Source organism: Octodon degus, unplaced genomic scaffold, assembly GCF_000260255.1.
Source record: "Octodon degus isolate 3935 unplaced genomic scaffold, OctDeg1.0 scaffold00029, whole genome shotgun sequence".
Lineage (NCBI taxonomy): Eukaryota > Metazoa > Chordata > Mammalia > Rodentia > Octodontidae > Octodon > Octodon degus.
This window is the reverse complement of record NW_004524605.1, coordinates 5,928,463-5,950,188: the sequence shown is the minus strand read 5'-3', so window position 1 is coordinate 5,950,188 and position 21,726 is coordinate 5,928,463. Positions and strand designations below refer to the sequence as shown.

The 21,726-nt window shown below is 59.1% G+C and overlaps 1 protein-coding gene across 10 annotated transcripts in view; it reads right to left on the bottom strand.

Moving 5' to 3' along the window:
* Nucleotides 1-261: 261 nt before the first annotated feature.
* The window catches only part of Tcf7 (transcription factor 7), a 25,952-nt gene continuing 4,487 nt past the window's right edge, over nucleotides 262-21,726 (bottom strand). For 2 of the 10 annotated variants that reach the window (XM_004629356.2, XM_023713254.1), the window contains exons 3-10: nucleotides 8,138-8,246; nucleotides 7,144-7,234; nucleotides 5,533-5,625; nucleotides 4,464-4,583; nucleotides 3,831-3,993; nucleotides 3,631-3,738; nucleotides 3,109-3,157; nucleotides 262-1,025 (exon numbers count right to left, since the gene is read on the bottom strand). In XM_004629356.2, coding sequence (XP_004629413.1) covers nucleotides 946-1,025; nucleotides 3,109-3,157; nucleotides 3,631-3,738; nucleotides 3,831-3,993; nucleotides 4,464-4,583; nucleotides 5,533-5,625; nucleotides 7,144-7,234; nucleotides 8,138-8,246 — 813 coding nt within the window. In that variant the 3' untranslated portion in view covers nucleotides 262-945. Of the gene's footprint in view, nucleotides 1,049-2,050; nucleotides 2,198-3,108; nucleotides 3,158-3,630; nucleotides 3,739-3,830; nucleotides 3,994-4,463; nucleotides 4,584-5,532; nucleotides 5,626-7,143; nucleotides 7,235-8,137; nucleotides 8,247-21,726 lie in introns of those variants that run through there. The other 8 variants (XM_023713256.1, XM_023713260.1, XM_023713253.1 and 5 more) reach the window with 4 other exon arrangements.

Genomic DNA, 21,726 nt, shown 5'->3' with positions numbered 1-21,726 from the left:
ATCCCTAGCCCTATACCAGGTCATTTCTTGGTCCAGGACGTGTCTGTTGTGGGGAGGAGGGCTATGGCAGGGGGACAAGAGGCCCTGGTAGAGCTGGGAGCAAGGGAGGCAGTGGTATCTACCAAAGACAAATGGTCAAAAACAAAACAGTACCAGCATGGGCAAAAGTTTTACCACTAGCAAGCAAATGAGTAAGAAGCCTTCATCTCAGACTACCAATAACAATTCAGATGAGGAAGATTCTGGTGCCAGAGAAGATTCTGTTCTGGCCCCAGTGGATGTAGACCTGAACCTGGTTTCAAATATATTGGAATCCTACAGCTCCCAAGCTGGACTGGCAGGGCCTGCCTCAAATCTCTTACAGAGCATGGGAGTGCAGCTGCCAGACAACAGTGATCACAGAGCCTCCCAAAAGCCAGTGAAAGATTAGCTGACATATCTAGCTGTTTCCCTCTTTAAATAAACAATGAGTCTGAGTGGAAAGAAAAAAACAGATGCAGGATGCCATAGTCATTAGGATGCCCTACACGGTCCCATCTGGACAGGTGGGCCCATCACTTGAGCACTTGAAATTGCTGGCCTCAGGTTCAGGCAGTTCTGCCTCTTGGCCTGGATCCTGAGGGGTTAACAGGCCCCTAGCTGGTTTCCACATGATTTGAGGCTCTGCTCTCCCTTGAGGCTGGAGCTGAGCCCCTGGAGGAGCCCAGAGGTGGTTCTGCGTGTGCTAGGCTGCCTGTCTATGAGGTTCCTGTTGCTGTACTTGTGTGCTCTGTAGGACGCCGCAGGGGGCCGGTGGGGCAGTTCCCAAGGCTGGGAGGCTGAGTGCAGTAGAGAGGCCTGGGGATGCTGGCACGAGATCCATGGGGCTAGCAGGCAGCTCTGGGGGGAAATGGGATAGCAGAAGGTATGAGGGTGAGGCCTGGGGGCCTGGGGGGCTGGGACAGCCTAGAGCACTGTCATCGGAAGGAACGGGGCTGGGGCAGCGGCCTTCTCCGGGTAAGTACCGAATGCATTTCTTTTTCCTCCTAGGAATAGTGAAGAGAGTTATCTGTAAACAGAGGGTGAATTCAAAGTCATACACCACAACCAAAACATGCTGTCCTTGCACAGGCCTGGCTGACCTCCTGTCCCCCTCCCCTGGACTTGGTTGGTGCACCTGTGTCTTCAGACCTGGATCGGCCCTGCAGATTGTGCAGAGCCTGGCCCAGACCTACAGAAGGTGCAGTTCCCAGAACATCCCGAGTGGCACAGGCACCTGTTGTAGCTAGGCCTGTGGGCACCTAGTATGAGTCTTTGAACTTTGGCTTCAGGTTTGTGAGCTTGGCTCTAGAGGATCTGAGGGAGCTAGCTAGCAAGTTAAGTATTAATTAAACAAGGGGCTTCAAAGCCTGGGACTGGTGATCAATCCCAGTCATCAGAGCTGGACTATGAGAAGTCCTCACAGTGACTACTCCATTACCACAGAGTTCTCTGGGTCACACTGATCTTGGGAGTAGGCTGCAATGGATGGAATGGGACCTGAGGACATGGTTGTTCCCCACATCACTCCACGCCCCACTATCAGCTCCTTTGTTGGAAGGAGGGACACATTTCTAAACCGTGGCCTTTTCGCTGCAGTCCCTCTGCATTGGCCCTGCTAGCCCTGATCTTAAATGAGGCAACTTTAATCACTTGGCAGGCAAATCTTCATACCCACAAGTATTTCCTGCCGTGTGGTGCCTAAGCCTCCCGGAAGGTACGAGGTGGTCATGTGGCTGGTGGCGCCCAAACATGTAACTCATTCTCTGGTGTCACCATCTTGCTCTCACATCTTTATAGGCAGGGATTGCACCATGAAATGGGCAAGCTGGAAGGCCATGACTGAAGCCAGGAAGCAGGGCAGCTACCCTACCTAGTGACATGAATCTTTCTGTTGAGGACCTACATAAAGTTGCACTCCTTGCACTGAGACCCAACGATTTGCGCTACAAGCTGTATCTAGTTTCTCACATTCTTGGGCACAGATTCTCCTATCTTCTGGGCAGACTGGGGGATGAAGGGGGAAGGGGCTGCAGGCCCAGCAGAGTATGTGCAGTCAGGGAAGCAGCTTAAAGCAAAGGGAGAACGTTGGTGGGGACAACCCACCTGCACGGACCACACCAATCCGTCTGCTGGTTGAGGCCAAAGCGAGCACGGCATTTCTTAGGTGAGCCAGGGTCTGCTTACAGCCATGCCAGAGAGGCAGAACAGGCAGAGGGCGAGCAGGAAGGTAGGCAGCAGAGCAGAGCAGGGCCCAGAAAGAAGAGGTAATATCAGTGTTAGCCAGTTACAGACACCCATAGCCCCCACAGGCAGAGTGACCTCTCCAGCACAGCCAGCCCTGGTGGGGCAGGAAGGGGCCTCTCAGGCTACCCTAGTATGTGGGGTGCAGGTGCTGGCGTGGAGCCTGCAGAAGAACTGAGGGAGGCTCGTGGCAAGCGGCCCTTGCTGCTCCAACACTGTCTACCACTCCCCCAGCTGCCTGCCTGTTTTGTTGTTCTTTATCCTTACCACTGTCCAGTCTTCCTGACTCTGGCGTGACACAACGCCACAGCTTATGACTGTTACACTTCCACCTGGAAAGAAGGGACTGTTTTCCCATTCAGAGGATGCTAGGACTCTGCCCCACTGTGCCCCAGTCCTGGCTCTAGCTTTGCTGTGTAGGGCACAGCTAAGAAAGCTGGGTATGTTCACTAGAGTTGAAGGCAGGGATTTGCCCACAGCAAGGCCTACAGCAGCACATGGGCTCCCCAGAGCCCCTCCAGAGTGCTCTGAATTGCCCCGAAATGGCAGGGGTGGGGCCGTGGCGATGGGGAACCTGCCAGGCAGAACTGGGCAGCATGCACTTGTTGCAGTCACTTCCTAATTGCTCTGCAGAAGCCAGCTTTGGATAGGGCTGGCAGAGGAGGCAGGGCACACCACCTGCCAACCGAGTCTGCTCCTGCAGGTCTCATGGCTCAGTGCTGCGGTCCCTCATGTACCCGGCATTGGACTTGGGAGGTGCAGGCCTCCTTTGCAGAGGGCCTAGAGTGAGGTGGGCTTGGAATGGGGGTGTGGAGAGCGGCCTCCACTCCTGAGGCAAGGCCTCACCTGACGTGGACTCCTGATGCTTTTCCCTTGAACGCCTCTTCTTCTTCCCCTGTAGGGAACAAAGGGAGGGATATTCAGGTCTGGGGGGGCGCCCAGCCTGCCCCTCAATGACGCTCACAGTGCTCAGATCAGAGGCCTCACCCACTTCACGGGCCTGGGTCTCTGCACAGCTCAGGCTGACCTTGAGCTTGCTTTGTAGCCCAGGCCAGCCTGAACTTGAAACAGTCCTCCTGCCTTAGCCTCGTGGTATACGCGAAGCCCCTCCTTTGCCATGTGCCCCAGAGAGGAACTGGGCCACAGCCCCATGTGAACGGACTGGAACATGGAGCACAGGATGTGGGCTTCCTTTCAGGGGCACCTCCCTGGCCTGCCATGGGAGGCTTTGGACCTGCTATATGCACAGCCTACCTCACCTATAATGTCAGGACAGTATTTGTTTCCCTGCCCAGGGTGTGGACTGGGCACAAACAACCCTGCCCCCGCCCCCACCGCCGTGCCCCCACTGTGTGTTTGGTGACTCACGTAGTTGTCCCGCGCCGACCAGCCCGGGTACAGCTGCATGTGCAGCTGCCTCTCCTTGCGGGCCAGCTCATAATACTTGGCCTGCTCTTCCCGAGACAGTGCGTGCCACTGTAAGGGGAGAGGCGCAGACAGGGCACAAGGGAGCCATCAGCGTGATGTGGGTCAGAGCCAGCCCGCCAGCCCGCCAGCCGCAGCCTTACCCTGCGGCCCAGGATCTGGTTGATGGCAGCGCTCTCCTTGAGTGTGCACTCTGCGATGACCTTGGCTCTCATCTCCTTCATGTACAGCATGAACGCGTTGAGGGGCTTCTTGATAGTTGGCTTCTTAACCTCCTTCTCTGCCTTGGCTTCTGCCTGTGTCTTCCTGGGAGGCAAAGCCCATCTGTTGGCACATGCCCTTCCCTAATGCCTGCACCCTCCACCACTGTGGCCATGGATGTGCGTGGACTGCGTTTGTGAACAGAACCTGCCCCAAATGAGTGAGCAGAGGGGGCCTACCGGTTAGCTCAGTTGTTTAAGTGCCTGTTTATGCAAACGCAGTCAGTTGAAGCATACTGTGGTTCGATCCCCAGGTCCTCATGCCTTACCAGACCTGCCCTTAAGGCATCCTGAGCCAGCCAGAAGAAAAAAGAAAAAAAAAAAAAAATCCTTCAAGCAGAAAGCTATACACAAGGAGTCCTCAGCCCCTCAGGATTAAAAACCACTTCTCAATAGTCAGAGCTCAAGGACAGCCGTGGGCCTCCCGGCCGGTCTTGGACTGGTGGAAGGCATGTGAGTCCTGGATGATACATCAGATTCCCTCCCGTCCCTACCCTCCTTGCCCGTTACACTCACAGGCTGCGGTCGTAGGGCTGCAGATCCTGCTTCCCCGAGGAAGGCACAATGGCCGGGTGGGGGATGGCTGCTGGGTGCCCGGGTACACCCGAGCCTAGCACCAAGGACGGGTGCGTGAACCTGGAGGGGCAAGGAAAGGTAACACTGAGCCAGGACTTACTGGCCAGGCCTCTGGACACACACGGAGGCCCCACAGTGCACAGGGATGCAGGTGAACAGACGCCCCTCCCAGGCCTGCACACAAGTGCCCCAAGACACATACAGGACAGACTGTCCCCTGCTCTGCTGCTGCAATCTCCCTACTGCCACAGAGTAAAGCTGTGGCCCTCCCTGGGGCTGGCTGACACTGCTCAGCATCCCTGCCCACATTTCCAGCCCCATCTCTCCCCTTGCCTCCCACCACTCCTGGCCAGCTCCAACTCCTGCTGTCCCGTTGGCACTCTCAGGAAGAGCTGCCCTTCCCACGAGGCCCTTCTGCCTTAGCAGGCCTGGCTGGGGTTTCCTTGGGGCTGCCTCATTACCCATTTGGCCCATTTAACTGCTAGTGCTGTATGCAAACAACCTTCCCTGGGCTGGGACCCCCGGGAGGATGAAAGGCCAGCCAGGTTCCTTGAGGCTGGTACCAGGCACCAGGTCTGGCCCTGGGGGAATTGAGCACACTCACGTCCCACCTCACCTCTTGCTATCTGGAGACCCCTCTTCCCTCTGCTGCTTGCACAGATGTGGGATCCCCGAGGGACAGTGGCAGGGGCACTTATGGAAAAGGTGCTGTGCAGCTTGGGAGGAGCTCAGGGACAACCCGACAGGGTGCAGGACAGGCAAGCGCACAGACCTCCACACACAGGCTGAGCCCGGTGAGCCCTGCCATCCTAGCTGTTCTGTGCCTGTCGCCTGGACTGAGGCCTCATACCTACTAGCTTCATGCTCAGGCGCAGGACAGCTGGGGTGACAGACGGACAGATGGACACACAACTAACACAGGGTAAGCGCTAGCCTGAGCGTGGCCTTGTGTGGGCACTGAAGCCTGGGCAACAGGAAGCAGAGCCTGGCTGTGGGGTAGGGGACTCACCTGGGGTAGGGGGCGCCAGGGGCTGCAGTGGGGGCGGGGAAGTGCTGTCTATATCCGCAGGAAGGGGACAGGGGGTAGAGAGGAGGGCTGGGCCTGTGGTCAGGAGAGACAGCTGTTAGCAGTCTGGCTGCCAGCCACACAGGGAAGGATGTTCACACCTGCTTCGCCAGACCCTTGACATGGAGAAAGGCGGGCCTCTGCTGGGATCATGCCAGTGTGCTTCAAGTGCTGGCCACCAGGGGGCAGCTGGTGCTGCTAGTATTTCCCCCTTAAAGAGTGGAAGTGGCAGCCTTCTCTTGAGTGCCAACTAAACCACCTAGGTTTGAGATACAAGGCTCTCTTGTCCTAGGGCCTTCACACCCCCAATTCAGCCGTTTCAACTTGTCCTTACCCTTCAGGTCTTGCTTAGCTAAGTGACATTTTTCCCCATAAGCGCACAGATCCCAAGCTGGGTGAGTGCATCAGAGCAATACCTGTGGTGCTCACTAGGCAGACCAAGGGCAGGGGCCCAGGGGTCAGTCAGCTTTAGCAGTGTTTCTCTGTGCTCAGAATCCTGCTGGCACACAGCAGGGCTCTGCAGAGGCTACAGTGCCCCAACTCTTCTGCAACCAGGGGTTCCCTGTGAGAGCTGAAAACACAGGCCCTGCTCCCTGCGCAGCAGGACTCTTAGAGCCTTGGTACATAAATGTGCCCTCCAGGCGCAAGCCTCCTGGCCTTTGGCAGTGGCCAGTGGGACCCTGAAGAGGCTGGTCCTGAGATGCACTTCTGTAGAACGTGGCCTGGCCCCATCCAACTAGGTCTGGACAGCCCTGCTGCACTGGGAGAACTCCTGGTTTGTATTTAGAATGCAGCTTTGTTCAGAGAATCCAAAAATGGAAGCGAGGCCTACCATGGGTAAAGTGGAAGCGCGAAGGGGCCAGCGGGGGCCTGGCTGGGCCTCCGGCCTTCTCTTATCTTCCTAGGAAGCCAGGCTTTCCTGCTGTTGGGTGACTGCTTCAGTCCGGAGAGGCCAGAGACCTAGCACTCGCACCATGGCTGGTGAGCACAAGGCCAGCCAGCCTGCTGAGGTCCAATTCTGAGAGTAGACCCTGTTGCCCACAGTCAGGCCTGCTGAGCTGGGATGCAGCCTGCCTTCTCTGACTGTGCCTTAGGAGACCCAGCAAGCAGGCAGGCACCAAAGGAACTCGACTTTGCTCCTTAAGCAGCTACCGAGGAAGGGACCAACTGGCCCTGGGGCCAGAGGAAACACCCTGGCCCACCCCAAAGCCGAGAGGAGCACGTTCTCTGGCCTGCCTTTTCTTCCTTATATACCCATGGCTGTGGCGGGCCCTGAAGAGCCCAGCATTCTCCTACAAAGGAGAGTTCGGGTACTCTACAGAGCCGGGACCATCAGCAGCTTTCCTGCCTCCCTGGAGGAAGTATGTCAAGCAACTTGCAGCGTGCTCACAGCCCAAGGAGCCAAAAGAAGCCCTAGTTCTGAGCCAGGTTGGGACAGCGCCAGGGCCCATGTGAGGTGTACAGAACTGGTCACAGGGCGCACAGCACAGAAAGAGGAACGTGGAAGGGCAGCTGGGCTCCACCCAGCACTGTCCCCACTGGGACCACACTTACCAGCTCACAGTGTGGGGAAGCTGTCCCACGCTGCCTGAGGTCAGGGAGTAGAAGCCAGAAAGCTCAGGAGTCTGTAGAGGCCTATGAACTCCTGCAGTAGAGAGGGACCAGGGATCAGGTAAGTGGGCAGCCTCACCTCAGTGGTGGTGTGGTGTGAGAGACTTAGCAGTCACTGCACGTTAGAGCCTCTGCAGGCAACTCGAAGATCCTTCTTCCCTTTACTAGAGGTCCAGGCACAAACCTGTTTGTTGTGAAGGATTTTTTTTTCTTTTGGCTGGCTCAGGCTGCCTTATGGGTGGATCTGGTAAGGCACGTAGAGCTGGGGGTAGAGCTGGGGACCGAGCCACAGTCCCCTGGGCCTGACTGGGTTTGCCGAAGCAGGCGCTTAAACAACTGAGCTAACCCACAAGCCCCGACAAACTTGTTTAGGGCCATCCTGGAGTAGTGACAGTGGCCATCTGAAAGGCAAGGGAACTAAGGGACAGGGTCTGGGTGGGTTGCATACAACAAGGGTTGGCCAGCAGGCAGAGCTGGGGTCCCCTGGAGGGGAGCCAGGCCTCAGACTTCCTGCCGCATGGGGACTACTGGAGCCAGTGTGGATTGGAGGCAGGACGTGGGGCCCCTGGACTGAGGAACCCAGCCTGCAGAGCCAGCCTGGCCCAGGCTGGACTGGCGGGTTTCCCACAGCTGACAGAGATGGATTTCAGAATGACTTTAGCTGAGGCTGAGGTGAATCAGCCATCACAACCACCACTTTCCATTTTCTCATGGGGGAGGGAAGCGCTGCCAGTGCTAGTGGTACAGGGAGGCGCTGTCAGACTGTGGTGGTGGTGGTGTATGTCCCTAGTCGATCCTCCGGGCATTTTCTGTGGGCCTTGGGTCTGGCGGCCCCAGTTCTCCTGTTATGGAAAGGGCCCCACTACCTGATGTCAGGCCAGAGTGCTGGCCGCAGCCTCTGGCCTGCTCGGGCCCCGCCCTGCCCCCCAGCCCATACCTTGCCTCTGGCTGATGTCCGCAGGGACCTGTGTGGGGTGTGGGTTGCTGAAATGTTCGTAGAGAGGAGAGAGTTGGGGGACGCTGTGGGGGGGCTGGCTGGCCTTGTGCTGAAACGAGAGGAGGGAGGTGAACACCGGGAGTCCGAGGGAGGGCGTGGGGTGAGGGCTTGCACTGGCTGCAGCGTGGCAGCCCCCTCCACTCCACCCAACCCACATCCGAGGCATCATCTTGCCGTCCACTAGTGCGCTGCCCAGCAGCCCACCTGCCCTGAGCCTTAAGGTCCCTCCTGGCCTTTAGGTGCCAGGGATCCCCATTTTCCCACGGCCTATTGCGGGGCTGCTCGAGGCTACAGGCTCAGGCCTCCTCCACCCCAAGGCTGGGCTTCCTGCACCTGACCCCATCCCTCAGCACCCCTAGCTGGCCACACTGCCCTGCCCCCATGGACTCTCACTTTCAGGCCTGTGGCCTGGCCCTGTCCTGAGCTGACGCAGGCAGCAGTCTAGAAGAGGCTTCCACACTCAGCCACAGGGAGCTGCTCCAGGCCTCTGCCCTGCCGTGTGCTCTGCACACCTGGGCACCTACAGCTGAGGCTCAGCTTCTCCCTGTGGAGTCTGCTACAGCAGGGTGCACAGGGACAGCCCTGGCCTGTGCCACGAGTGAAGCTGCCCACCGGGCACAATGAGTCAGATTCGAGAGTTCAGGGCAGCGAGTGGGGCCTGGGGAGGGCCCTGCCCTTGTTTCAGGGAGTCCAGGGTGAGGACCGAGGGACAGCATAGAAGTGGGGTCACCTCAGCCTTATGGCCCCAGCATGACGCCCTGAAGGGGTACAGACTCCTTCCTTACCTCAGCAGGGCCCTGCACTGATAGCCCTCCCCGAGCCTTCTGTGTCCCTGCAGACAGGAACACAGGCATCCATAAGTGGCTAGCAAGGTGGATGGGCGGGCAGCCATGGGTGTGTGGACCTGTGCCATCCAAATGTACACACGCACGGTGCCAAGTACCTCGGAAGCATGTCTGTACCCCCCCACTGGCTGCCAACTGTGCCCTGCTTCCCTTTACAGAAACCTCCGCAGTCCTGTCCCCTTGGGCCAGCTCGTTCTCAGAGTGCAGCTCCCTTCCACACAGCCAGGCAACCCTGTCCTGTCTAGGGTGTCAGGGAGCAGGTGTTGGACCCTCAAAGTAGGAAGCTGCCTGGAAAGCCCCAAGGCCTTTCTGTCCCGCCACACCCACAGTGCTGCTGTCTGTGGCTTCAGGGCCCACCTGGTGGCCAACACTCTGATGACTGCTGGGGTGCACACACTGCCATCCAAACCGCCTTTGTCCCCTCACACACGAGGAGCTTTCAAGTCCCCACTCCTGCTTCAGAGCAAGCCCAGGTCCAAGCCTTGGCCCTGGCTTTTGAGTCTCGGGACCACGGTGGCCTGCACAACTCAGGGGGAAAGCTGGGACCAGGGCCAAGGTGCTGGCCTAGGAAGACAGCCCCGGGGTCTGTGCTCTGCCCAAGGGCCTTCCCAGGTGGTGAGTGTAGCTCCATGGATGGCAGTCTCAAGGTCCCCCTAACCTAGCGCACTCCTGGCTGCACGGTGCTGAGTGGCCTTGCTTGCTGTGCTGAGCCTGGCTCCCAGCCAGTGTTGCTACCTGAGTCCCAGTGTCTGTGTGGGGTGAGGGGCTCCTCCTGTTGGCCAGACTTCCTCTAGGGAAACCAGCAGAGAGTGTCATCCAACCGTGTGCAGCGCAACCACAGTGGGCAGGCGCAGGCTGCACTCCAGCCCCAGCAGCTGGGGGCCCAGGGTGGCCAGAGCTCCCCACTATGCAGGCCGCCTCTCAGCTCGCTCCCGGCCCCTCTGTGCCTGGTGTGGTAGCCAGGGGAACCGCCTGGCACAGGGCCCCATGCCCCTCAGTCAGAGGAACGTCCCGCTCCAGGGCTCCAGCACAAGGCTGTCTGGGGCCAGGCTTCCCAGACGACAGGGTGGGGTCACCTGAGGCCTGGCTTGCATACAGGGCGCCTAGTGACTGTCTCGGTGCCTAGCCCCCAAGGGAAGGAGGTGGTGTGGGCTGGCTGTCACTGTCATCTGTACCCACAGCACCTCACCTTCCTCAGAGGCCAGAGCCTAACAGCCACGCTGTGGCGGTGCTGAGAGCTCAGTGGCTGTATGAGAGCATGGAGACTCAACACAGGCCGCCTCCTCTCATCCGACACCCCAGTGCACTTCAGGGCAACTCCTGTCCGGCCTTCAGCGGGGACAGTGCTTGCTCCCAGGGCAGGGACCCTCCCATTACTGCTCAAGGGCTCAGCTCTCCACGAACACAAGCCACGGCCAAAAGTGCTCCTTTCATACCAGACAGTTTCGGTGGAGTCCAGAAATGCCTCCCCTGAGCCCAGTGCACCCTCCAGCTTTCCAGGCAGGGGGCCGGGCCAGGGCAGGGCAGCAGGAGGGGGCGGCGAGGGACTCCAGAGGTCGGGCTCCTGGCCCACAAGTCACGCTCTGGCCTGCTGGCTGCCTCTGCCCACCACCCCCACTTCCTGCAGGCTCAGGTGAAAAATAAACACAGTCGGCATTTTCCCTGCAGACCGCAGTGGTCTGCTGCTCTTGGGCTGTGCGCACACTGAGGCCCTGTGCCGTGGCCGAGAAACTGCCTCATCTCTGACGGTTGACTCTGAAAACCCCCACGGGCTGGAGCCCCACATCACTTTCCCAGTGAAGAAAGTTGCCATTTCCTCTGGGCTGACGCCCAAGAGGCCTGAGAACTGTCAGGGCTCAACCTGCCAAGAGCCCCCAGCGGCAGGCATGGGGATGGTGGCAGGAGGGCACCCCAGCTGCCCGGGCCTGGCCAGCATGAGACTGAGTGCCACCCAGTCCTGGGGGGAGGACAGCATCTGCGAAGGGTGGCTGGGTACTCCCCAAGTGCCAGGCCTGGCCAGTCTGAGCACTCGCGTGCTTCTCCCAGGTCCTCCTAGCACCTCCTCTGATGGAGGCAGAGATAGGAACCTCCCTGTTGACAGACAGAAAGCTAAAGCACAAGGGCACACGCCTAGCAAGTGGCTGAGCTGGGATGTCACCACTCCACTGAAAAGGCTCTGTGGTCACTGTCACTGAAGAAAAAGGTCCAGTCTCCTGTTCTGTAGCCTGGCTGGTCAGGGCACCCTTGGGACTAGTGATGCTCCTGCAAGGTTCTGGGACCCTCAAGACGGGCTCTGGCATTCCTGGCAGTGACAGCTGTACATGGTCCCCAGGGTCCCAACCAGGCCCCTGCCCAGCCATGCCACCTGCTCCTCTGCCCAGACACCCAGCTCACCTTTGCATCCATGCCTCCACCCACGCTTTCCTCCCGCTTGCCCCCCCAGCTTTCCACGCTCCCTCCTGACCCTCGCTAGGATGCTCCTTATCCTGACCTGGACCACCTCCTGGAGAGGTCTATGCCTGGGGTGTGGTGGCACCAGCCTGGCAGGCAGAGGTCTTTTCGGAGGGGCATCAGCTTAGTCGTCCCAGCATACGTTCCCCTTCTCAGACTAGCAGAGTACAGACCTCTCAAGGCCTTGTACCCCCAGGCCCCGGAATACTCCTCTGCCACAGGGCTGAGACGTCAGGTCCCCTAGGCGAGGATGGTTTCTATGCCTCCTCCACGGTGGGAGAGAATCCCTGGGGAGTGGGCCAAGGAAGGAGCCACAGAGCCACACTGTGGCCTCCTGTTCCTCTGTGGCAGATGCTGCCTGGACAGATGGGGGCCATCGTTGTGGGTATCGTTCTGTTCCCAGGTACATAACAGCGAGGCTGAATAGATGCCAGGCATGACAACCCATCCGAGGAGGGCACTTTATCCTTCCCACCTCCCACCTGAGACTCACCACTGGGAGATGAGAAGGTCACCTGCCTCTCTTAGCCCCTGCATGACCCCTGGGGTTCTCGGGTGCACTCCCTCATCTCTGCCCTCCTGCTGCTGTGCTGTAGCAGGGGTGGTGACTGGTTGCTCAGGGACACTGCCTGGAGCAGTCTGCCCCACTTGGCATGGCCAATTCCACCCGTGCTACAGGCCCCGGGGAAACGTGGCTACCTCTCTTGCTCACATCCCAGCAAGATCCTCTGCCTTGCCTCTCCCTGCTGCAGCACGAGCCCACCTACTGTCACAGCCTACCTCCCTGTCTGCCGCTGGCCCTCCCCAGGGTCTGAGATTGCGCCCTGAACTGCTCTCACTGATGGAACTCAAGCCAGGCCATCATCGAAGTCATAAATACCTCTAGCTGTGTGCAGCAGGGGGCCAGCATTCAGGGAGAATGGTGCAGCACTGAGTGGAACGCTCCGGCTGGGGCTGGCTTGGGGCTCAGCAGCACGTTTGGAGGCCAGGGGGAGCTGGGACCACTGTCCAGGGTGTTCTCAGGGAACATCCTGCCTGACCCCTGAGGCCCATGGCCGCCTCCTTTGTCCATCCCTTCCCACCCATTCAATGCTACTGCTGGTTCATGCAGCTCCTATGTGCTGAGGCCTGTGCCAATCCGGCAGCTTCAGAGGCCTGTGCAGGCCGGTTCACTCAGTCTGCTTTTCCTGAGCACCCAAGGGTGGGCCACTCGGAGGACCCACCTAAACCTCATCTCTCTTCCCTGCATTACCAGGAGCCAAGCTCTAGGGCCGGATCTCCTAGCTCCAGGGGCCCCTTGGAGCCCCACAGCAGCATAGGCCTGTGCCAAGAGCTGGGAAGACCCGGGAACAGTACTGAGGGTCCGGTGTTTACAACCTGCTGGGTGGGATGTTCCCTGAGGCTGGGGGTGGTTCACATAAGCTCCCCAGAGGGGGGCAGGGCCACAGACCTTCCAACGGGCCCTGCTGGGTGTGCATGGATTCATGGGCTCCCACAGTTCCTGCCTCTGCAGAATGAGCCCCGAGGACCAGGGGAGCCACATGGCCTCGCGCCAGGGGCTGCAGCCCAGGAACACAGTGCCCCGCAGGGGACAGCTCGCCAGCTTTCTGCCCCCAGCATAGGAGCACCTTGTATCGCACGCCCCCCGCAGAGCAAAGGGCAGGCTCGGTAGCCAACTGAGCTAGAAGGGAGGGCGGTGGGGCCACACCCGCGTGGACAGGGGCTTTAGTCCCACCTGCCAGCAACAGGCTGTTGCCATGGCAGCTGTGCAGAGCCAGCTGTGCAGAGCCAGCTGCCAGGTCCTTCACACTGCCAGTCCACAGCTACTGGGCCTGGACAGCAGGTAGCGGCTGCTGCCACGAAGGTGAAGACCAGAGTCCTGCGTACTGCCTGGCAAACCACAGGACTGCGTGGGCCGGGCCAGCCCAGCCCTGAGGCACCCCCAGAGCCTGCTGAGCCCCTTGCAGAGCTGCCTGGTTTTTCGTGGTTTCTGTGCATTTGTTTACTTGCATTTTCCTTCCTCCTCTGAGGTGAACACCGCTCAGGACAGGATGTTTTCAGAGGAAAATACAAGCTTCCGGGAGTTGCTGCCACCCGGCTGCGGCCCACACTACCCAACTCTTGGGGACTACAGTGGCCTGGGCTGAGCATCCCCACAGCCTTGACAACGACTTGCCCAATCCTCCTGTGCGCCCAGCAGACCGGGGACCATCGTGGACCAAGGCAGCCCACGCTGGCCTCTGCAAAGGGAAAGCGAGGCTTGGACTCAGAGCAGAGGCTCTATACTCCTGGGCTCCGCAGAGAAGGCAGGAAGAGCACAGGCACCAAGCGCTGGCTCCACGAACGCCTGCCACGTGCTACCGGTCCACAGCGGCCCACCCGCCGAGAACCCTGCTGTCTGTCCTCTCTGGTGCACAAGCAGAGGTCACAGATGAGAAAGGTGAAGCGCAAGGACGCAAACGATGAGCCTGAAGTCTCATGGCAAGCAGGGACAGGTGTTGATTTGAACCTCGCCCTGTAGGGTTCTTGGTGGGAAGGTTTGCCGCTCAGCCACAGGCCTCACAGGTGACACTTGTGCCAGGGCGTGCCTCGGAGAACTTTCTAGAAGCAAGACTGTGAGCAGCAGGCTCTGACCCACAAGACCCCACCTGCCTGGTCCTTGTGGGAGCCAGAGCTCCTGCTAGTTGTAGCTCTCCGAAGCCTGAGAGCTCACACTCCCTACAGAATACACCACGTGCCTTCCGCATGCAGATGGCAGGAGGGCAGGGGCTGGAAGCTGGAGTGCTGCTGAGCAGGGCTCTGAGAGGCAAGCACCCCATTGGTCCCCACATCCTCAGGACAGTCCAGTGGCCGGCACCGAATGTCTCATGACAGCACTGGCCTGAGACTGTCAGGACACTCCTTCAGGGTGGGCCCTCAGTGCCAGTGCCACTGCCACCCAAGGGCCTCGCGGATCTGGGTGGCCTCAGTTGAGCAGTTTATCCATAGGACACAAGATACAATGTGGACAAGAAGCCACTTGAGGCGCCTGACCCCGCCGCAGCCCCTCAGAGCAGGACAGACAGGAGACAGGGCTGCAGCGGGACAAGGACCCTGAGACTGAAGCATGGAGCTCCCAGAAACCACGCCACAAGACTCCTACAAACACCACTTGGGGTAACAGCGCAGATATGGGAGGAAGGCAAGTTCCCAGACTCCAGTTAAGGAGAGCCAGCTGCGCGGAAGAGAAACGTGGGCCCCCTCTGCAGGCAGTGTCGCGACAGGAGCCAGGCGCATCTGCTGCCCGCATGCAGGCCCTGCGTTTCTTGGGTGGTACCTCTCCATGCCACGGGGCTCTGTCTACAACAAGTCTACTGTCACACAGATTGTGATGAGGATTAAATGAGTTCATACTTGTGTTCGCTGATATTGTTTTTGTGCTTAATTAGAGCAAAATAGAAGGAGGGAAAAGAGAAACAAACACGCGTCCCTACAAGAAGGCTTTTTAGGAAAGTCAGCTGCGTGCCAGTTAGGCTGCTGATCCTCAGCTTCCTGTGGGCCACCACTTGGTCACCATGAGACCAGACCTAAACTGCTGTCAGGCCTGCAGTGACCAGAGCAAGAAAGGGAGGGAGGGACAACAGCAGCAGCAGAACTGCCCTCAGAAGGCCCCAGAGGCTGCCTGGAGGCTCTGGTGGCCCGGCAGCTTTCCCCTGGGGGCCACACATGCCTGGGATGCCCCTGCTTCTGCAGTTCAGGCATCCCAATGACTCAGTGCCGGGAAATCCTATAGCCCAACCCAGACCACACAGAAAGAGGCATGTGGCCCAGGGCAGACCCACATTGAGCTTCAGGCTGAGTCAGGATTAGAGCTGCAAGAAGGAGCCACAGTGCGCAGTCCAACCGTCCTACTGCGCCCCACACCTGAGTCCACCTTAAAGGTCACTTATGAAGACACTGCAGGTGGCATTTCTTCTGGAAGTCCTGGCTCCTAACCAAGAGAGGTGGCCCTTTGAGCCTACGAGTCCTGACCGTGCCAGGTGTCAAGGAGGAAAGAGGCCAGACTCAGAGGTAGGAGGATGTCACCTTCAATAGGAACCGTGAGAGGCCATCTTTCGCTGGGGCCACAGGGCTCCAACAGGATCCAACTGGAGAGCCCGACAGCAGGGAGAGGAGGACTCAACAGCCCATGCTGCTCCCGTCCCCACACATTTTGGGGAGCAGCAAGGAGCATGGGATTTGGGGCAAGAGACCCTGGACCAAACCTGACTTTGCCAGGTAACCTCTCTGAACCTCCGACGCCCCATCTGCAGAATGGCAGCAAGAACAGTGGTCACTTTCTCCACTTCTGGCAAAAGCCTGGCTGGCCCTTGGGAAGTCCTGGCCCCATGAGCCAGGGTGGCTGTTCTTCCCGCAGCACTTTGCTGAGCACTCTCTGTGTGCCAGGCCCATGCATGAGGCACTGAGGAGTTAGGAGTGAAGGGAACAGGTGTTGCCTGGGCCCACGGATGCTCTTCAGCCTGTAACGATCCCAACCACCATCCCCGAAAGCCCCATCTCAACATAGTCCCCAGCCTCTGTGGCCTCTCTCCCTGCTCATCCACACCAATGTGCCCGCCCACGGGGCTGCCTCCCACGGCTGGGTGGGTCCCAGGGCCGCACACTGCTTCAAAGCATGCCAGCACACTCCGGGTGGCTGCCAGGCTCACACTGAGGCCAGCCCCTCCTGGACCCCGCAGCACCAGGCTAGCAGGGACCTCACTGCCGCCGCCACTGCCGTGGAGCGCCCCACAGCTGCCTCTCGGCATCCGAGGGGCCAGCCACCACCCACCAGGCCAGCCACAGAGCCGTCTGATTTGAATGAAACTTCAAACTTAATGACTTTCATGCTGGTTATTTAAAACGCAATGTAATTTTCTTAAACACCCTATTATTTCCTTTGATAGCTACAAAGCTTCCCCCAATCCCATAAGCATGTTTATTTTTAGGGAAAAGAGTGGTTTGCAGTTGGTCAGAGACCATCGGGAGAGGGAACCCACAGAAGGCAGGGCAAAGTCAGCCAGCAGCCTACAGGCCTCCCTCACAGCCTCCCCATGGGACACGGGCCCACATGGGCCTGGCCCTTCCTCCCCAGCACACCCACATCGGCCCACTTGTCTCACCTGCCAGAGCCACATAAAGGTCAGGCTGGTCTGGTCCCATCCCCATGCTGGCTTCAGTGTCCCCGTCTATAAGATGGGCCTGTAGGCAGAGACAGCTGGGAAAGGCCCTAAGGCCACTACCGTACCTTCCATGGCCAACTCCCGACTTTCCTAGACATAGTCCCTGGGTCACGCCTCAAGGCCTGAAGCTCTGCCCAGCTGGATAAGATCTGTGCCCAGATGAAGCAGCCTCAGGCAGTGGCTGCCCACACTGGGTGGGTGCGGCCCTGACAGTCGGGGCTCCCTGGCAAGAGGTGGCATGGTGGTGGGTGTGCACACAGAGGTCAGCTGAGCCCCGCCAATGCGGGGCGTCCTCTGGGAGAGGCTATTTTTAGGCCCCAGCTTTCATGTGGCCAAATGATGTGGAGTTTACAAAGCATCAGTAATGCGTTTCAGATGGCAGCCCAGCAAGCCAGGGGGCTGGGCCCACTGCCACCAAACCAGGTCTGAGTTACCCAGCCTGGGGTCCATCACCTGTGTCTGCCTGCCCAGGACTCCCAGGCCCAACGGGAGCCTGGGTCAGGCTGGTCCTGTGGTGCCCAGCCCCCTTCCAACCCCACGCCTGCCTTTCCTGCCAACCTTTTCCAGAACCTCAGCCAGGGGTGCTTGTGCACCATAGGGAGAAGACAGACAGAGGCTAGCAGATTTGCTGAGGGTCACGGGGCAGGGACAGTGTGCCCTCCTCCCCCACCACAGTCTTCTGTCCTCATGGGAAATGGACGAGGTGATGTGCCACCCCCAGCACCCAGGCCAGCTCAGGCTTGGTGGGGTGGAGACAGCCCTAACCAGATTTATCCCACGGCCACACCCATTGTTCCCCAGGGCAACGTCCTGCCCACCCATGCCTGCAGCCACTGCTGCACAAACGTCACAGCTTCGCAGCAGTGTGGGCCCAGACGGCTCCCCTGCCCTCTGAGGGTGAGGGGAGGGTGAAAGGGGCGAGAGGAAGCTCATTTGGCAGCGTGTCTGCTGCCTCTGATCTCCAGGGAGTTCTGGCCCCCGAGTCAGGGCCGCAGAGTGAAGGCTGTGTCACCAGGCTGTGGCTGGGCTCGGAAGCAGAGCCTGTGGGTGCAGCCCGGGCGGGCAGGCTCCCTGGGTGGGACAGGCGGTCTCAGCAGCCTCCTGGCAGGAGGACCAACCTCTCACTCCTCCTAGCTCCACTCCCGGGCAAGGCCTATCCAGCAAGTGACAGGCACCTCTCCCACGGGAGCCAAGCCCTGCGGGACCCTGGTTCCACCTGGGGCAGACAGTGGTGCCAACCTGCTGATGCCAAACCCACCCAGCCTGTCATGAAGAGGCCTTTGTGAGCCACGCCCTTTAAAGCGAGGGTAGTGGCTTCCCAGGTCCAAACCCCAAGCACAAAGGGTCTTTGAGATGAGGTCACAAACTGAAGGAGGCTCAACATACATGCCTGCGTTCTCACAGACCTCCCCGCTCAGGGCCCAGCTAAGGCCCGCTGGGCAAAGGAGCTGCCTGCACTTTGACCCTGGCTTGGGGATCTGTGTGAGCCAGCCAGTGGCCTCAGGGGTGTGCTCTCCTCAGTAATCAGAAGGCCGAGCCCCTTGGCTCATGGAAAACCAGGGAAGGACAGCGGCTGCCAGCTCAGAGGCGTCCTGGACGTTCACCCGTGCTCTCACCCGTGGGCCTCCCTGCTCCTGCTCCACTCCAATCCCTCCAACCACCCCTCGAAGACGCCACCCTGCGCCTGCTGCCTGCTGCCTGCTGCCTGCTCTCCCGGTCCCAGTCCTCCGTGTCCAACTGAATCCACCTGTGGTGTGCACCATCCTGCCTTCAAGGCCAATGTGCCGCATGTGCCCGCCAGCCTCTGCCAACCCCGGAGAGCAGCAGGGCAGCATGGACGGCAGGCTTGCACGCTGGGCACTTGGTGCGGGCCCCTTCCACACCCACAGTGGCTGCACGGGGTCTCCCCTCAGGGACACACTCACTGCCTGCCCTCTCCTCGCTGACTTAGCAGTGCCCGCTCAGGGTAGCTTCCCATGCTCCCCTGCGCAGCTCCTCTCTGGCAGCCTCCCAGCTGCACTTGGTCCTGACCCCCTAGGCCCTTCACTCGCGCAGACTTGGGGCTCAGTGAAAAGAGGCAGCCAACAACCTGTGCAAAACAGGCCAACAGTACAGGGGGCTCGGTCAATATACAGTCACTCCAGCGAGTTCTGCATTGTAGCCCAGCCAAGCACCTGAGGGCTGTCAGGCCAGCGGCACTGCCCCAGGGTGGCAGAAAAGGCTCTGGTTTGGGGTCTAGAAGCAGGCAAGCACCTTGCTGTTTGCACATGACCTCAGTCCTCAAACAGCAGCTGCTACTAAGGCGGCCCCCACGCTACACAGCAAATTCACATCCACATCTCAGGTGAGGAAACTGGGGCCCACGGCGGTGAGCTAACTGTCCAGGGCCACGCTGCCAAGCAATGGCAGCTGCAGTGGCAGAGAAAGGACCTTCCAGACTAAACGCCTTCCCTCCTCACATTCCCTTAAGGGCCTTGGGCCAGCGCCTTCCACATAGGGCCGCACCACGGCCTGCAAGAGAGGCTGCTCTGTGCGCACCCACTTACTGTACCCCAGGGGTGGGGGCCTGTGACCTGATAGAACACCTGTTTCCTCCAACGGAGCCTTGTTTGTACACAGCAGCGGCAGGAAGCACCAGTTGCAAGGTGTGAGGGGGTGTGACTGGCTTTGGGACCGCAGCAGCCCATGAGGCTGTGGGGCTGCAGCCTGCAGTGGCCCTGTAGGAGGCAGCCTGACCCCGCAGGCACCTGGAGCCCTGCCAGCAGCTGAGCTGCCTCCCTTCCTGCAGGGGTGGGGGTGGGGCGCAGAGAGGAGAGGTGTGGGCACTTGCCGGCTGTTGGGGACAGGCCTTGGGAATGGCCCCCTGCTCTGCTTGCCCGCTCTTGCAGAGAACTCTGGCTCTCACAGGGGCCCGCACCCTGGGCCCTCTCTGTAGTGTTTTGCTGGGCCCTGCTTGTGAGCGGCAGAGGAGGAGCTGCAGATTATCCAAACACCACCGTCACAGCCAACCCCACACGGCACCAAGTAGGGCAAGGAAAAAGCGTCCTGCCTGCCGCAAACCTAGGGAACAAACAGCAATGAAGGTACAGCTCCATGCTGGTCGTGCTGAGATGCCACAAGGGCCAGGAACAATTAGGAGGCTCAGAACGACTATGAATCAGGCCAGAAGGATCCAGAATGCCCTGCCTGTTCCTACTCTCCTGCTCTTTGTTTTTCTGCGATATTGGGGATTGAATGCAGAATGTTCACACTGAGCTACATCCCCAGCACTTCTTTCTTTCTGTTTTTCATGTTTTGGTACCAAGGATTGAATTTAGGACCTCACACTTACCAGCAGGTGTTTATGCTGCTGAGCTCCCTCTCCAAGTCCTTCTGTTTTTCTTCTCTCTCTTTTTTTCTGGTGACAGTCTCACTGTGTGTGTAGCTCAGGCTGGCCCTGAGTTTACTACGTAACCCTCACTGATCTCAAGCTTGGTGATCCTCCTGCCTCAGCCTCCAAGTGCTGGGATTATAGGTATGCCCCACCACTCCAGGCTCTTAAGAATTTTAAGACACAGCCCCAACAAGTCACTATTACCCAGGCTGGGCTCAAACTCGGAATTCTGCTTCAGTGCCCAGAGTGCTGGGACCATAGGTGTGTGCCACTGTGTCTGGCTCTTCCACTTCTTGACCCTATAATTCTCTTTGAATATTATGCAGAAATGTAAGGGGCCGGGGAGATGGCTCAGTGGAATAAGCGCTTCCCTGGCAAGCACAAGGGTCTGAGTTCAATCCCCAGTTCCGCAAAAAAAAAGGAAAAAAAAAAATTATGCAGAAATATAATTCAAATTGAAACCATGGAAGGGCTTGTACAGAGCATCACTCTACTGGTAAAGAAGGGAAGCTGTAAGTGGATGAATGCTACTTTCGGGCAGCTACGCTGTGTGTGTGGGCTCAGCAGGGGCAAGGGCTACATCTCCCCATGGGAAGGACAGAAGGTTGCTGCTCGGTGAAGCAAAGTCTGACAATCACTGGGTGCTAATGACCACCAGGGTCTTCTTCCTATTTTTCTTCTTTCAAAGCAGCTTCAATTCACCTCTCGCAAAAACAGGCTTTATAAGGCTGGGGACGATGTCCTTCAGGTAAAACCTGGGATGGGGTGAAGGGATTCCTGGGATGGGGTGAGTAGTATGGTTCCCAGCCTGGCCTCAGGGATAACACCTCCCCCAGGTCCTGGCTGGGGTTGGGCAGTGAGCAGGGGCCCTCTACCCCTAATCGCCAGGCCCCTCCAGCACACCGTGCAGACACCAGCCCACCCAGGTGGGGCTCACAGCCTACCACTGTGCACAACTGGCCCTGCCAGACCTCAGACGGGAAGGGAGCAGGGTTCACACACAAGGTCCTGGGAGGAGGAACTAGCTAGGTGTATAACCACAAGAACACAGTGGTGGTTGCTGGACAGAGAGGGAGGGGACAGTGCAGGTGACAAAGGCTCAGCTGGAAAGGCTGGCCGATGAGGCACTCAAGCTGTGGCAAGAGCAACAGGAAGACCCTGGAGGAATTAGGGGGAGAAATATGACCTGGTTTACGCTGCTAAAGGACCCCTGCCTTGTGAGTCCAAGCAGGCGTCACCGAGGAGCCAGCGGCTGCCATGTGGGTGAGATTCAGAGGTGGTCTGGGCCTCCAGTTGGCAGAATCTCCAAGAAGCATGTGGAGGGAAGCCCAACGCACACCTAGACCCTCGTGGTCTGCCTCTGCAGGACAATCTGAAGCCTTTGGGCTGCTCCTCCTGCCAGTGCAGCCCCCAAGCCGGGTGCAGGTCTAGTCACCCACCCATCCCAGAGGCGGAGTCTGGTTCTGCTTATGTGGGGGCCTACACCGAGCAGCAGGCTCCTTCCTAACTGGCTCCTGTCCAGCCTGGGCTGCTCGCTGCCCCCGCTGCCCACCCATCACACCCGCCATGTGTGGTGCCCCCGCACCTCTCCTAGCTGCACAGCACCCGAAGAGGAGGCCACGTGTCTGGAGCACTTCCTCCTGCCCCCCCCCCCCCCCC